Below are 15,626 nucleotides of genomic sequence, written 5' to 3'. Positions count from 1 at the left end.
TCTAATATTACTGGAGAGACAAGTGAAAGACTTGCCTTATTTCCACCTCTAGTTGCATGAGATGGTGTTGGCCACAGACATTCTGCTGGAACTGGGGGGATCTCAGTTCCTCCAGCATGGGCCAGCTTGCAGCCGTCCATAGCCCATGTTAGGCTGCCATCCCTCAGCAGAGTGAGAGGGCTTTGGGTCAGAATTACTGGCCAAAGGTGTGGAAAGAAGCTCACATTCTTCTCCAATGCACACCTATCCTGAGTCTGTCTCCCTACTGGCCAAACAAGCATCCAACACAGTTTTGACAGTGAAAATTCCTATGGCTTAAATCCTCTGATGCCACTATGATGCTTGACCTATCCTAACTCAAAATCAAAACGCCAACAACTTTGAAATAACTGATTTGCATGCAGACATGCCCATTCATCACACCCTTACTTGCATCCTCATTTTCCCACCTCACATCACTGTGATTCCTGCTTTCGCTCTGCTCCACAAAAATATAAACCGCTGCTGCTAAACCATCAGTCCTCCATGTTGAGTGTGTAACACCATTGCTGATTCTTACTGCTTTTTCATAGTATCTAAAATCAATTTGTTTCTGCCCATCATCAAGCCCTTCCATAAATCTGTTCCCCTTCTGCTTTGGAGATGTCATCTTATGCAATGCTGCATCTGCGCTATTAAAGATGCCCGCCCCAACTACAGTTAGCAGAGGATGGCAGCCCTCCAGTGCATTAGTGGCACTAAATGTGACACGGAGAGGTTGCGTTAAGCAATGCAGTTGGCTTGAAGCTTGGTGAAGTCATTGTGGACATTTCCTTGGTTGAATTGCCACTAGTAAACAAAAAAAGCCAAATATGCACTGATTCAGTCAGCTCCAAAATGGGTGACAAGGCTTGTAGGAGAAGCCACGGGGCCCCAGCTGCCATGATCAGCAGGGACATGTAAGCTCAGGCTCTCAGCAGAGGCAGTGCTCCCCCCCCAGTAGTGCAGGATGAGGCCCCAGGCATTATGGAGACCTGGCTGGTGGCTTGGCCAGCCCTTTTGGCACAGTTTCTGCAGCTATGTAAGACCACACTAACCAAGGGAGGCCAGGAACCTGGAGAGTAAAACGTGCGGCACATCCCCCAGCAAGCTGAGCACAGGGAGATGATGCCTGGGCTGCCTTGCTGAGGGGTGAGGATGCGTCTGTCACCCCTGAGGGTCTGCCCCTGCTTCAGCCAACTCTCTGGTGGAGCTGCAGATGCGTGTGTCATTTATTCGCTTAGATTTAAGTATCAACGAGAAACACCTGTAAAAAGGAGATGCTCTAACACTTCCTGCAATATTCAGCTGCAAAAGGACAGGCAAAAACTGACAACGAAGTAGCAACCCAACCTACCCAGCCGGTGGGCAACTGAACAGCCCCCTCACCGCTCCAGGCCAGCCAGGCCCCTCCCCTGCCCCTGCCACCTTCTCAGTCCGAAGGTCACCACGCATGGGCAGCTCTGCAGGGCTCCCCTCTCCCCTGCCAGCTCCTCCCAGGCACCACATCACCTACGAGAGGGCACAGAAAGACCCGGGGGGTCACACCTGCCCTCGGCCTGCCAGCTGCTGGGGGTCTCTCCTGGCTCCCTCCCGCTGCCGAGCTGCTCCCGGTGGGGCATCTCACCGCAGCAGCCCCCCTCCCTCGCCAGCATGCGCACCGCTCTCTCAATAAAGCATTTTGTTATATGATGTATGAAGGAGCGTGTCTGCAACCACATTTTACTGTATATTTAAGTGCAGGTTTTGCTGATTTACTGCTGTTGCAGAGAACGTCTCCCTCCCCAAGCAGGGCAGGCCCATAAAGGATCTATCAGCTCTGACTAATGATTATTAGTACATCCCAAGGTTACGCACTGCAATCAAATAACGCGTAGGAGGGATGAAAGACTCCAGCCTGCTCGGCTGAGGACAAAGATCACAGGGAGCCTCTCTGAATCTTCGGATTGCAGTATCCATTACAGACTGCCACCTTCTAATGTCAAAGTATAATTTGTTGTGGAGGAAGCGTGTCGCTATCTGAAAGGCGAGCCAGAGAGCAGCCTCGCCGTCCACGCTGCCCTGCGTGAGGTGGCGGCAGCCCCGCGCCCAGGTGTGAGGGACGTGAGGCGGCTGCCGCGGAGGGCAAGGCCGCAGGGGTGACCCGCTGGTCTGCGTTGTGCGAATGCACAGCCCCAACTGGAGAAAACCACTTAACCCAGTCCAGCGAAGCGCCACCGGTCACTCCCAGCGCCTAACGGAGCGCAAACGCTCCCCGCCAGCCGAGCTCACCGCCGGGCCCGGGCCGGGCCGGCCGCGCCGCCGCCGCGCACACGTTCCCCATGTAACCCCAACAGCGCCCCGGCCCCCGCTCCCCGCCGCCGCCAGGGGGCAGCCTTGCTCCGGCGATGGCGGCCGCGCCCGGCCCCGCCGCTCTCCCCCGGGCCGGGCCGGCGGCGGGCGGGCAGCGCCCAGGGCGGTGACTGCTCGGCGGGGTGTGTGTGCCGGACCCGGCCGCCATCTTCTCCTGGGAGAGGGAGCGGCGGGCAGCGGCCGGGCACCGCGGGGCAGGTGCGAGCGGCTCCCGCCGGGCAGGCCCAGCCGGAGCGCTGGCAGGGCGGCGGGAAGCGCGGAGGGCCGGCTCGGGCAGGTCACCCTGCGGAGCCCAGCGGAACGCCCGCAGCCTGGCCTGGGCTGCTGCCGCGGGGGCTGGCACGGGGCCTGGGCGGACACCCAGACACGCAAGCACCCTGACACAGGTGTACAGCCAGAGAGGCCAGGCCCCCCCAGACAGGCACACCCAGACCCCCAGGCGGGCACCCAGCCGGGCTCCCAGACACAGCTGCAGGCCCCGACAGGCACACCCAGATGGACACCCAGCCACACTGATGGGCACCCGAACACACAGATGGGCTCACAGACTGAGACAGATGCACCCACACGAGCACCCAGCCAAGAGCACCCAGCCACACTGATGGGCACCCAGACACAGCCAGATGCACCCACACGGGCACCCAGCCACACTGATGGGCACCCAGACACACAGATGGGCACCCAGACACAGCCAGATGCACCCACACGGGCACCCAGACACACTGATGGGCACCCAGACACACAGATGGGCACCCAGACACAGCCAGATGCACCCACACAGGCACCCAGACACACTGATGGGCACCCAGACACACTGATGGGCACCCAGACACAGCCAGATGCACCCACACGGGCACCCAGACACACTGATGGGCACCCAGACACACAGATGGGCACCCAGACACAGCCAGATGCACCCACACGGGCACCCAGACACACTGATGGGCACCCAGACACACTGATGGGCACCCAGACACAGCCAGATGCACCCACACGGGCACCCAGCCACACTGATGGGCACCCAGACACACAGATGGGCACCCAGACACAGGCACACACAGAGACACCATCACCCCCAGACAGGCACCAGCGGACACACAGATGGGCACATACCCAGACAGGCAGCCAGACATACACACACCTGAGACAGGCACGCCCAGGTGGGCACCCCCCTGCCCCCCCAGACAGGCACTCAGACAGACAGATGGGCACCCAGACACAGCCAGATGCACCCACACAGGCACCCAGACACACTGATGGGCACCCAGACACACTGATGGGCACCCAGACACAGCCAGATGCACCCACACGGGCACCCAGACACACTGATGGGCACCCAGACACACAGATGGGCACCCAGACACAGCCAGATGCACCCACACGGGCACCCAGACACACTGATGGGCACCCAGACACACTGATGGGCACCCAGACACAGCCAGATGCACCCACACGGGCACCCAGCCACACTGATGGGCACCCAGACACACAGATGGGCACCCAGACACAGGCACACACAGAGACACCATCACCCCCAGACAGGCACCAGCGGACACACAGATGGGCACATACCCAGACAGGCAGCCAGACATACACACACCTGAGACAGGCACGCCCAGGTGGGCACCCCCCTGCCCCCCCAGACAGGCACTCAGACAGACAGATGGGCACCCAGACACAGGCGCACACCCAGACACAGATGTACCCTGATGGGCACCCACACACAGATGGGCACCCAGACAGAGACAGACACAGCCAGATGGGCACACAAACACATGGGCACCCAGACAGACACCCAGACACAGGCGCACACCCAGACGCGCACACACACACACACGCCCCGAGATAGGCACGCCCAGGTGGGTACCCCCCCAGACAGGCACCCAGACACAGGCGCACACAGACACCCCCCCTACACAGGCAAACAGACACAGAGGGGCACACAAACTGACACCTGGACAGCTGCACACACCCAGACACCCCACCGCTGGCGGCAGCTGGTGACCCCGGCCAGGGCATCCCCGAGCCGTTTGCTGACACACACCCATTCCCTCCAGTCTCCACGTGCAGCTGAGCTGCAAAGTGCCATTCGAGCAGAGGATGCAGGCACAAGAGAAAGCGTTGAAGGAACAAACTAATAGAATCCTAGAAGCTAGGAATCCAGGCTCACCAGCTGTCATTTTCTGAACTGCAAACAAAACAAAAAAATAAGGCCCAAGACAACCATCGGTCAAATTTTTCACTTAAGTCAAAGGACCGATTTGACTTTTGATTTCTAAAGGACAACTATCATGATTTTTAAAGCAATAATATGCAGAAGAGATAGCACAGTTGGTGATCTGCATGATTTATTTGGCAAAGCCTGTTAGTTCTTTCTGGAGCAAATTAATAATTCTCCTGTTTGTCGGTGGGAATTTAATGTAAGCTACAAAAAATCATGGGGAGTTTTCTTCAGATGGAAATCCGTTCAAAACAGCAGAAAAAAGATGAATATGAGAAAAAAGCTTAATAAAGTTTTCTTTAAATGAAGCCTTAAATGAAAACCACTCAAGGCTTGACTGTTAATCAAAAGAACATTACTTACCTTACTCAGCATCACTGAAACCAGAACGTGGCAGCAAGTTTTAAAAAGGAAACCTTTTCTCTTTCTTTACAATCATAAACTGTAAACAGCTGAATTACTGGCTATGCTGTTGTCTTTCCGCTAATGTATCATGCTTCTGGGATTGTTCAGAGCAAACATTTTGTTGCTAAGACAATAAACTCCTAAATCGGGGCTTGTGGGGAAAAAAAAATAAAATAAAATCAAGCACATTCTGAGCAGCAGCTATTCAAAGAATACCACTATGCCATCTTAAAGAGACTAAACTTTATTTTCAGTAGTACCAGGAAATATTGAAATTTCTTACTAAAGTTATTTTTTAAACAAAGAAAGCTGCTGCTTGCATACAATGGAGCATATTTATGTGTATACCAAAGCTAAAAATTCAAATGGGATGTATTAGCAGAGTTTGCCACTGAAAGTAAAAGAGCTAGACAAGCAAAACACGTTCCTCCATTCAGTTCATTTGAGTTCAATACAAAAAAGTAAAATACTTAATTGTAGAACATAGAGGATAAAGGTTTAACGTATATCCTCTTACACAGAGAGCATTTTTTCTACATGTAATATGCACCTTAATAAAAAAAAAACTACCTAAAAATCTTCCAAAACACTGGTACCAGCAAGATTTGAGTTTTTCAACAATATCCCAACAGATACTTCAAATGAGATCATTTGGGAACACCGAGATGTGATAGCATTGCTATGTACAGCTCTTTATGCCCTTTAAAATCAGAGAGGTTACACCTTAGTGTTACACATCACAAACACGTGTTACCTGATCAGACACATGATGAAAGTCAGGCTCTGTGGACTGCAGCGCTTTAATTCTGTTCCCTCGACTCACACAAAATCTGACATACCAGAACTCAGCTGTTTTTACACGTGGAAGGGCCAGAAAGAGAGGGGTTTGTGAGCACAGAGTGGCAAAACCCCCGGCGCCCTGGGGATGTACCGCTCCCAGGTTGCTGCTCGCGCAGCCGGCCGTGGGATTTGGCTCCGGCTCGGGGAGCGATCTGTGTGCGAAGCTCCCAGACAGCCCAGCTGGAAAGATACAGGCTTCCCACATTAACACTCCACAAGCGGCATCAGACAGCGTTATCGTATTAGCGGGCTGAAATTGTGTCATACTCTTATTTTTAGTGCGCTATTATGCCTCTGGGATATATTTTATTTATCAGGGAATCGGACCTAAACAGATGTAGCGGTTTTTTAAAGGGGGCTTTAGGCAACTTACCGTGAAGTACCTGAAAGACTGCACGTATGTTTTGGGGAAGGGGCAGAGTGAATGCGTGACCTAAATACTCTACATTCATCTTTTTTAAGTCCTGAATGACTGTTTGGAAATCACAGTTAACTTTTCAGACAAACAGTGATATACAATATTTCCCTGAAGAAAGATTTTTGTCATTTTTAAAAAAGAAAAATATTGAGGATCTCCCAAAATTTCTCTTAAGTTAAAGCAACATTACGACACAGAACAATTCAGAATTTGCAGAACTCCTCGACAAAACATACCATTGCAGTGACACGGGATTGCCCAGAGGACCAACAGTGACTGCAACGGATACGCCGGTGAGCTGCAGCCCCACATGCATGTGGGTGTTTCCATCCAGGGGAGCTGCAAGTCCTAACGAAGAACATGAGAACCATAATCTGCATGGGTAAAGTCCTTCAGCGTCAGCACAGGAAACTGACTTCTGCTTCCCCAGGCAGCATCCTGGAAAGCTGCCCTAGTTTCTTGGTCATGGTTATCCTGCATGCTGGCACGGGATGGAGTCTGTAAGAAGACAGCCTCTTTAAGAGATGCTCTCCAAGCAGATGAGAGGATGTCTCGGTGACAACACCAACAGGTTCAGTTAGGGACAGCTAACTGGGAGAAGTTAAAAAAAAAAAGGGGGGGTGGGGATTTAGGCTGAAGATGGGGCAAAAAGACATTTTATCACTTCTTTCATTAAACGGTGTTGACAAGAAGTGGCAAAACTACACATGGAAGGCACCAGGAGACAAGATAGAATTCTGTAACATACAAGGTATGGACCGTGCAGCAGACAAAGGACACCGGTGGGGAAGGACTGCAGTCACAATGCTAAGAAACAAAGGGAGCACAGAACTGCAAAAGCTTTTGTCAATAGAACTTCATACCCAATTATTGTCACGGGACTCTCAAATTTTATTTCCTTCAGTTCTTCTGGCAAAAGGCCACTTTTCACATGACCTCCGTAATTTTTTTAATCCTATCAATGAAATAGTCCTTCCTTTGAGACAGCCCATTTTCTTCTAAGACAGCTGACTTCTCTTAGAATTTGGAACTTTCATAAGAAAACTGACCATAAATAGTAAGTTTTCTCTTACAGAAAGATGAACTAACACCAGCATGCATCTGCAAGCCTTTGATTTTGCTACAATTATACTTGACGGAGCTCACCCACAGAAGATGCTATCCAAAGAGGTGCTTTTTCTTCCTCCTCTTAACTGGGTGGAAAATGGTTACGCCAGGTGGCAACTGTGAAGTTACCTTACTCACAGGTAACGAGCGGACAGTACACACCAGCATGGGATCCTTGGGAGATGCACAGCCTCTTCTGTGCGCCGCAGCTGTTCGGTACCGGCTGTCTCTCCGAGCAGGCATCACAATCCATTTCTAATCTCATGCCTGCTTCTGGGCTGGGCTAGCAACACACGAGACAAGAGTTGATTTGAACCTACCAGATAGCCTGAGAATGAACTGGTTATTTTATTACTTAACGAATCCAGGTGTTGGGATCAACTCAGTGGGGCTCTTTTCTGCGTAACGATGCCAAAGGCCATCCATCTGCCTGCCCTCCCTGCCCAAAACAGCAGTCAGTAGGGCAGGTGGCAGGGACCAGAGCTGGTTCAACAGCAGCTATTGCTCATTTTCTTGTCACTCTATAGGTCACTGGCTGGCAGAAATCTCTGAAGAAATGCATCTAAAAATATTTTGAAAACTTGGCCTCTGCTGATGAGAAAATTAAGTGGTGACTCATGCTCCCATCAGCTCCAGACTTGATTACTGCAATTTGATGGACTGAGAAGCTGATATTCCACCGAGACTGCAATTTGCTTAGGGGAGCAGCCGAGAGGCCTCATTGGCACCAATTGCTTCCAACACATCTCTCTTGTCCTTTTAATCACTAACAAATTTAATTTCACTTCTCACTGAAGATCTCACTCTCCACCTTTCTGGCAAGAGAACAACTTAGAAGCTGCTTTCATCACCTCTGCTGCAGCTCAAGATGCCAGCATGAAGCAACCTGCCCGTAGCAGTGCCTCGCACCTGCATTTCCTGGCATTGCTTTCTCCAGTCCTGCGCATCTAAAGCCATTGCACAGTCCTTGCCCGTGGTGATCCAGGAGATTACTTACCATCGTGCAGGGTGTTTTCCCTGTCAAACGAGAATTTTACAGGAACCGTACACATAAACTTCGAAGGATTTAATTCAAAATGCCTCCTCGAAGAAGTCACAGTCTAATGATCACAAGGGGTAATGTGGTTTAAGCAAGAAAATGGCAAAGAGGAGACAGCCTCCTCCTTCTGACATTGTTCTGGTACGATGACATAGATTTAGTCTGGAAGATGGGGACTACTCCTGGAAATAGGGACACAAGAGATTCAGTTTGTTGGATGCTGGAAAGGGCAGGCCATCAAATCTAAAGTAAAATACTCTTCATTTACTCTCATCATGTGCTACGTTATCACCGAGCTTTGTTAGAACAATGGCAGGGCTTTTCAAACAGCTTCCCTAGGGAGACCGCTCTGCAGCTTAACAACCCTTTCACTGGAGATGTGCAAGTGTAACCAAGGGCAGAATTTAGTCTCTTGTCTATTTAACGTGTTTGTGAGGGACTGTATGTGTTTCTGGCACTTTATAATAATAGTAATATAAATGCATTTGGATTATAACAACTTGGAGAAACTATGATTTAGCCCTTTACTGTGTTGTAATTCCCAAATGCATCAACATCTATTTAAGTGCAAAATAGTCTACAGTTTACAAATACAATGCTGCGATTGTCTGCTGTAAAGGTTCTGTATGAGATTATGATTCAACACAAAACAATTCAATGTCTGAAATTTCATTTTTAATGTCAGAGTAACATCAAAAAAGTAGCTCTTTCTCCATATGCAGTCTTGCAAAAAAAATGTGTACCAGGGACTTGGTCCTTTCTAATGATTTCTACATATATAACCGCTCATCTCTTATACACATATGCACTTGCAAATAAATAAATGTGGTTGCAGACAGACAATATTTCATCTTGCCTTCTAACCTCCTGCTGTCAAGATATTTCCACAGAAAACCATACACAAATAAAACTAATGGCTCCTCTCTCCCTGACTGCCAGAATAACGTAGGGGACTACTTCTGTAAAACCAAGCTGCTGCATCACTCTCCTTTCGCTCTGCGAACAAGCACAACTGTGCAGCATCTGCTGAGATTGCCTTTTCTGTCATATAACCTATTTGCATTAACTAAAGGATTTATAAGAAAAAACACAACCACAGTTTTGATTTTAACTACATAAAAAGTGATTTATCTTGGACCTATTACTGAGGTCATCAAAAGCTTCTCAATTTAGTGCACAAAAAAGGGAAATAAAATGTTTGAGTAACTCAACACAAAGTGCTAGGATTCCCTGTGACCTCTGAAGTGCTCTTTTATTGTTCAGGCATTTTTTTCCTCTGCTATCATTAGATGGGAGTACAGATACACAGAAGGTAAGAAGTGTGATGATCAAGAAAATCCTTATGTTTTAATATAGGCAAAGTTCTCATTTACCATCAGTTTTGCCTGATTATGTTCAGTAGCCGATATCTCTCAGATTTAAAGCCAAGAAGTTGAAAAGATTCAGAACTGTTCTAACCCTCTACTGAAAAACTGGTGGAGTTCAATTAATTAATTTTCAGTCAGTGATAATTTGCAGTATTCTGAGGATTTTCTTTCCCCAAATTTAGTTCATAAAATATTTCAGTACAGTTCACAGATTGTTTTTTTTTTTTAAGAACAAGCAAACGGTTTAAAAGCTTACCCACAAAAGAACAAAACACAGGTAACAGAGGTAAAAGTTGACCTACAGGTTAAGTAATTTTATCTTGTTTTCCTACTAACAAAATTAAATTCAGAAGCATTCTGTTTATTAAAGACATAATAACAAGTAGGCATAATAACAAGTCATAAAACAAACATCTTAACAGTCTTTAAACATAACAGAATTGATATGCATAATGAAGTACGGATTTAAAATATGTATTTCAGTTTTGCTTTATATTCCCTTTAGATTAACACCTCCAACACTCATACACAGCATTTAGGCTGCCCCAAACAATTAACAAGGACTTTGTAAAGGCTCTAACAAAACTCCATCGTAAACCAGTTTGAAATATTCTGTAACACAGAAAAAAAAATCAATGAAGAAAAAAGGATGTGTTCAGTGGATCTAAGCAAGTTGTTGGATGCACTGAAAGTTGGAGGTTCAGTACGCAGAGGTAGCTCAGTAAGGGTACTTGCAGTGTTCTGACTACGTAGCATTGACACAACCACAGTACGTTACTGTATGCCTGAAGTCTTCCTATATCCTTAAAAGAAGCAAGCACTCTTTCTGGGCCTGTTGCTTTGCCACTCAAAACCCACAGAAAGAGTCATCAGTTTCAGTGGGGGTTGGGATTAAGTCCTTACGTACTCTGGAAGTTCAGGTTTATGGAAGCAAAACAAAACCACACCGTCCTGTGTCTGAACTCTCCGTTGCAAGGAGGGTTTTTAAGCCCAAAGGATTTTTTTCCTCATGTGGAGCCAGTTACTGGCTAGCAGGCTTAAAGAAGGGGAACCTTGAATTTGGTCCAAGAACACGCACGCTATTCTCTCCAATTACCTGACAGGTTGGCCTGCTGGTGGATGTGACTGTGCTACCTCCGGGTGTGCTCATCAAAAGCGTGAGCTCGCTGCCCACTGCCCTTTGGCATCACTGGCTGGTGAGAGCAGAGTGCAACCCTAGGGGACACGGGTCCCTCAGCCCCGCCACCTGCTCAGTGTGCACAGCCTGATCCCCTGCCAGGGAACACAAGAATCCAGCATGTTGCCACCTCAGTGTACCTTTGTTACATGGTCATTTTATTGGTGATGACAATGCTGAACAAAGTGATGCTGTCAGCTCCCAGTTGTTTTTCTCATGGGTGACAACAGAGCAGTCTTGCACTGACTGGCCATCAGGTAAAGCACTGATGATTGGTACCAGATTACTTTCCTGTTGTTCACAGGAGTAATGGACTAGGAATAACAGACTAGGTAAACCAAACACAGATTATTTCACAAAGGCAAAAGGATACGAATTTCACATGCCTACTGTCATACAAAAGATCTTTAGCTTGTGTAAATGGCTGTAGTCTTATCAGAGGTATGATAATTTACATCTGCTAAAGATCTGCTCCTAGGTGTTTGCACTCAGTTGCACGATTAACTGCAATGCTAACCATGCCACACATGAAATTTCTGCATTTATATTGATCCCACTTTGACTTGTTTCTTTCATTCCTTTTAATGTTTTAATGCACAATTGCCAGCATAGTTTTTGTGGATGGGCACACTTCAGAGTCTGGACTAGAGTACACTTCTGGCATCTTAGTCTCCTGGACAAGATGCAGTGCTGACTATGTTTAAGTATATGCTTGTATTCCTTTCTCTTAGAAATAGTATCTTGTATTCTTTTTCATGTAAGTTTATTAAAAAGAGTAACATTTTATTTTTAAAAAAGTTGTGACTGATTGTCAAATCAGCTAAGACAGCGTTGCTGTTGCTATAAGAATCCTTTTAATTGGAAAAAAAAAATATTGTCAACTTTCTTGTCCTCACAAGCTATTATTCATTAACAATGCAACAATATAGAAAACATAGCTTGGCTTACTACAATAAAGGCTCTGCTGAATATTAGCATCCTAAATTCTGTCACTGCGGATCTCCATGCATTGCATCAGGGGAAGGAAAAGAAAAAAGAAAAACAAGAATTTGTGTTCTTCAGGGGTAAATTATAAAAGATCTCCTAGCTGCAAACACAAATACTTCACTCATAACCCAAGCACCAGACCATTTCTTTGAAGAAGCTTATGAGGCATTTAAGATATACAATGGCACAATATCATACAATGGAATTGAAAGAATTTTCTTGAGAAACCATTAACTTTGAAGGAATGTCTAGACAACTGTGTCAACAAATGCAAATAATTCATGCTTCTCAGCTTCTATCCAATGGATGGCCCCATGCTGAGTATACACAAACTCAGAAGAAAAAGGCATGTCACAGTCATATGACTAGGGAGTGTAACAGAGTCACACAAAAATTCAAGTCAATCTTGGAAAAAAAACCTTCAGAAAGCTCTTCCCCAGGGTAAGCCAGCAGTGGGATAAGCTTCTGGTCATTTTGGCTAGTTTAAAACAGAGTCTTACAGCTGGTGCACCCTGGCTTCAAAAGCAGGGGCAATGGAAGAAACAGCTGTTAGTCATGACCATTCACTCCGTTAGAAAAATAAAACCTAAAGGACTCCAAAATACTGTACAACCTCTTGCAGTAACCAACAAAGTAGCTTCTGGAAACAATGCTTTTGCCAAAAATGCATCTGTAAGGCACTTAACAGGTATCTTTTTAATATATATATATATATATAAAAATAAAATATGCACTGAAGCAACATTCACAAATACCCAGTTGTCTCAATTGTCTGTGTGTACAGTATAGTACATATATACATTCACTGTGACGGCCATCTCCGTAATTATACCTTCACAGGTGCTTTGGGCTGCCTGGTTAACTTCAGTGCCTGTGAAAAGGAAACAAAACAGTCACTTTTTTATATTCTCCAAAGACAACCAACAGAACAAGACAAGATTTTAATTTATAAGGGGCAAGAGAATGCTGTGTGACTTCTGGGAGGCTGAGTGAGGAGCCAGCATGCAGCTGACAGGCCGCTCTGGGATCTGTGATGATGTTTTTCTCTCTGATAGCACATCACAACCTCCCCAGCTACAGACAGTCTTCACAGCGGAACCACAAGGAATATGGCCACAGTGCCAGTAAAGGAAGCGGAGGTGGGTCTCAGATGTCTTTTAGAAAGCGACTATTTGAACCCCACTCAAACCACTTGTGGCAGAGATATGAGAGCTTCTGACTCACGTAGGGAAAGACTGTGAAGAACATTTCTGCCAACACCTTTGTGTTCCCTGGCCTCCTTCCATATGGCTCGAAGGCTGCTCAGAGTATAGTCACTGCCGCAGGGGTGGATGTCGTGCACCCCTGATGTCTATACCCTTCCGAGAAAAGGTAAAAAGAAGCCAAAGTCCATCAGCCCAGAGGTGGTCTTATGCCAGCGGACACTTGATGTCTTTGTAGCTCTAGCCTACTCTTAACTGAGGGAAACCACTTGCCTTTACCTGATGGCAGGGTCCAGCTCTGCGTTCCCTGCAGGGTGGGCCAGCTATGGTAGCTGAGCTATTTATTCAGTGTGTGACAGTTCACCTCAAATGGCAGGCGACCGTGCTTCTGGCTTGGCTGGAAGCAGCCCCTCTAACCTGGGAGGCAAACGCAGCAGGCTTAAAAGGTCTCAGGTTTTCAGCTGCTCCCGTGTTACACGGCGTGGTCACTGTGAGGATGCCTGTTGCTGGTGTGCTCTGCAACAAAAAAGCTCAGTGCTTTCTTGTGCGGGACGAATCAGCCTGAGTGAGAGGGAAAATCCTGAAATTTGGAACCTCTGCTTCCCTTAGCCTTTTGGGTGAAGTGCCCAGGCAGACTGGCAGTTGCCTGTCGAGTAAGAGACTTATCGTTTCTGGAGGGTTGGCTAAACAAGCGATTTTCAGTCTGAGAGATGTCTGATGGGTCTTCTTATTGTAGATATTAACCTTTAATATTGTACATTTAAAGCTTGTAAGCACTGCTTGAAAAACGCTCTAGCACAAATGTAAACCCTTAAAAAAATCCAAACCTTTAAAAATAAATAGGCTATATTCCCCTCAGAAACACCAGCTTTCAGAAACACCAGCATTTAACTATTGTTAAATCTAGCCGTTTGAGATTAGTCTTTTGGTTATTATTCAGCAAGAGACTTTGGAGAGAGACATCATTTCACATTTTGTTTGGGGAAACAATTTTTTAACTTTGTAGTCTGGCAGATTCTGCTGCCATATTTACAAACTAGAAATACCTTAGTGTAGATGAACCTCTAAATATTTAAATTCAATTTCATACAACCAGATCACATGTACTATCATAATTAAGTAAGAATGTCACTGCAGATGAGTACTGTGACTGGATAACCGTCTCCCCCTGCAAGAGAGATGCCAAAATGAAGCCAAGGTGTTTATAGAAAATAAACATCAAGGGTGATGATGACATGTTTATTTTCAAAGCAGGAGACCATTATCCAGTCACAACATTCACTTCTATTATACTTATTGCAACTGTACCAGACCCAACCTCACTGATTTTTTTCAAAGAGTAATTAAAATAACATTTGTAAATAATACAGAAGACCAACTGAAGAAACTGCTGCAACAGAACAACAATCCCCCAAAGTGGCTCTACAGCAGCATTACAGTCTGATTAGCACAGGAGGTTTATTTGATGCTTAATGAATAAGAAACTAGTGCTGGTGAACTGTAAGTCTCTCCAGTACTGGCTGACTTTTCTGATGCCCTGTTTAAAGGCAGTGTTAACTTGCAGTGACTGACAGCAGCCCCTAAAGGCCATTATCACCCCTGAGGATCAGGGAGGTCTGGATGAGCTCCAGCCCCACTCCTGGTCTTGTGGCAGCAGAGAGCAGTTAGATGATGAAGAGAAGCCAGCATTGCAGGGATCATTCACCAGTAGCATCAACTTTAGGCTGTCTTTCTGCAGGAATAGCAATGGAATTTTCTTTACACAAGCTGTAATGTCTCCTGATAATTTCTCACTAAAAAAAAAAGACTCTTGGACTGATAAGAGAAATGACATATGATTCTCAATTTCCATTTTCAGATACTACAATACATGCGTCTTAGCAAGGTCTGATTTGTGGACACAGTTCCTGAACACTGACAATTTTCCTGCTTTGTGCCATTCAGTTAAGCAAAAGTGGAGCCACATAAAAACCACAAATGTGGGGGATTTTAGCATTCAAGTTAACAAGGTGACTTTGGTGAAGCTACTAAAATGGAAGTCTGTTGGGTTTTGCTGAAAATTCTAAATACGAAAGTTATAAAAAAAAATTTTCTCCACTGAGAAGTGGAGAATACAAGGTACTGGTGGCACTGGGCTTCCCACAGCTTCCCAACCTTCATCTAAAATGGCTGTCAAAGACAAAGCATCAGCTTCTTGATCCTTATTATCTCAGAAAATTAAAGATAGCATTAAAATTAGTTGCATGGACTAGCTTTCTGCGAGGTGGTTACTACTGTTCTGAGAACCTGACCAAAACCACTGCAATTATTTCATGTAGATGTCAGATGTCAGTAGCTTCAATTTGTATTGCAATAAGCATAATTTGAATCAGGGATGTCGATGCAAAAACCTCTAGTTATAGTCAATAATCCTAACAAACTATCCCATGCCATAACTGTGGCATGAAATGTGATGCATCAGACTTCTAAGACTTCTTACTGTTGTACAGGGTG

General features: G+C 46.3%; 1 protein-coding gene across 3 annotated transcripts in view; it reads right to left on the bottom strand.

Moving 5' to 3' along the window:
* Positions 1-9,053: 9,053 nt before the first annotated feature.
* SLC10A7 (solute carrier family 10 member 7) overlaps positions 9,054-15,626 on the bottom strand; it is a 153,619-nt gene continuing 147,046 nt past the window's right edge. For all 3 annotated transcript variants that reach the window (XM_037396538.1, XM_037396549.1, XM_037396560.1), the window contains one exon: positions 9,054-12,802. In XM_037396538.1, the coding sequence (XP_037252435.1) occupies positions 12,758-12,802 (45 nt within the window). In that variant the 3' untranslated portion in view covers positions 9,054-12,757. The remainder of the gene's footprint in view (positions 12,803-15,626) is intronic.

The sequence above is a fragment of the Falco rusticolus genome, chromosome 1, assembly GCF_015220075.1.
Source record: "Falco rusticolus isolate bFalRus1 chromosome 1, bFalRus1.pri, whole genome shotgun sequence".
Lineage (NCBI taxonomy): Eukaryota > Metazoa > Chordata > Aves > Falconiformes > Falconidae > Falco > Falco rusticolus.
The sequence above is the reverse complement of the archived record's forward strand: the minus strand, read 5'-3'. Positions and strand labels throughout refer to the sequence as shown.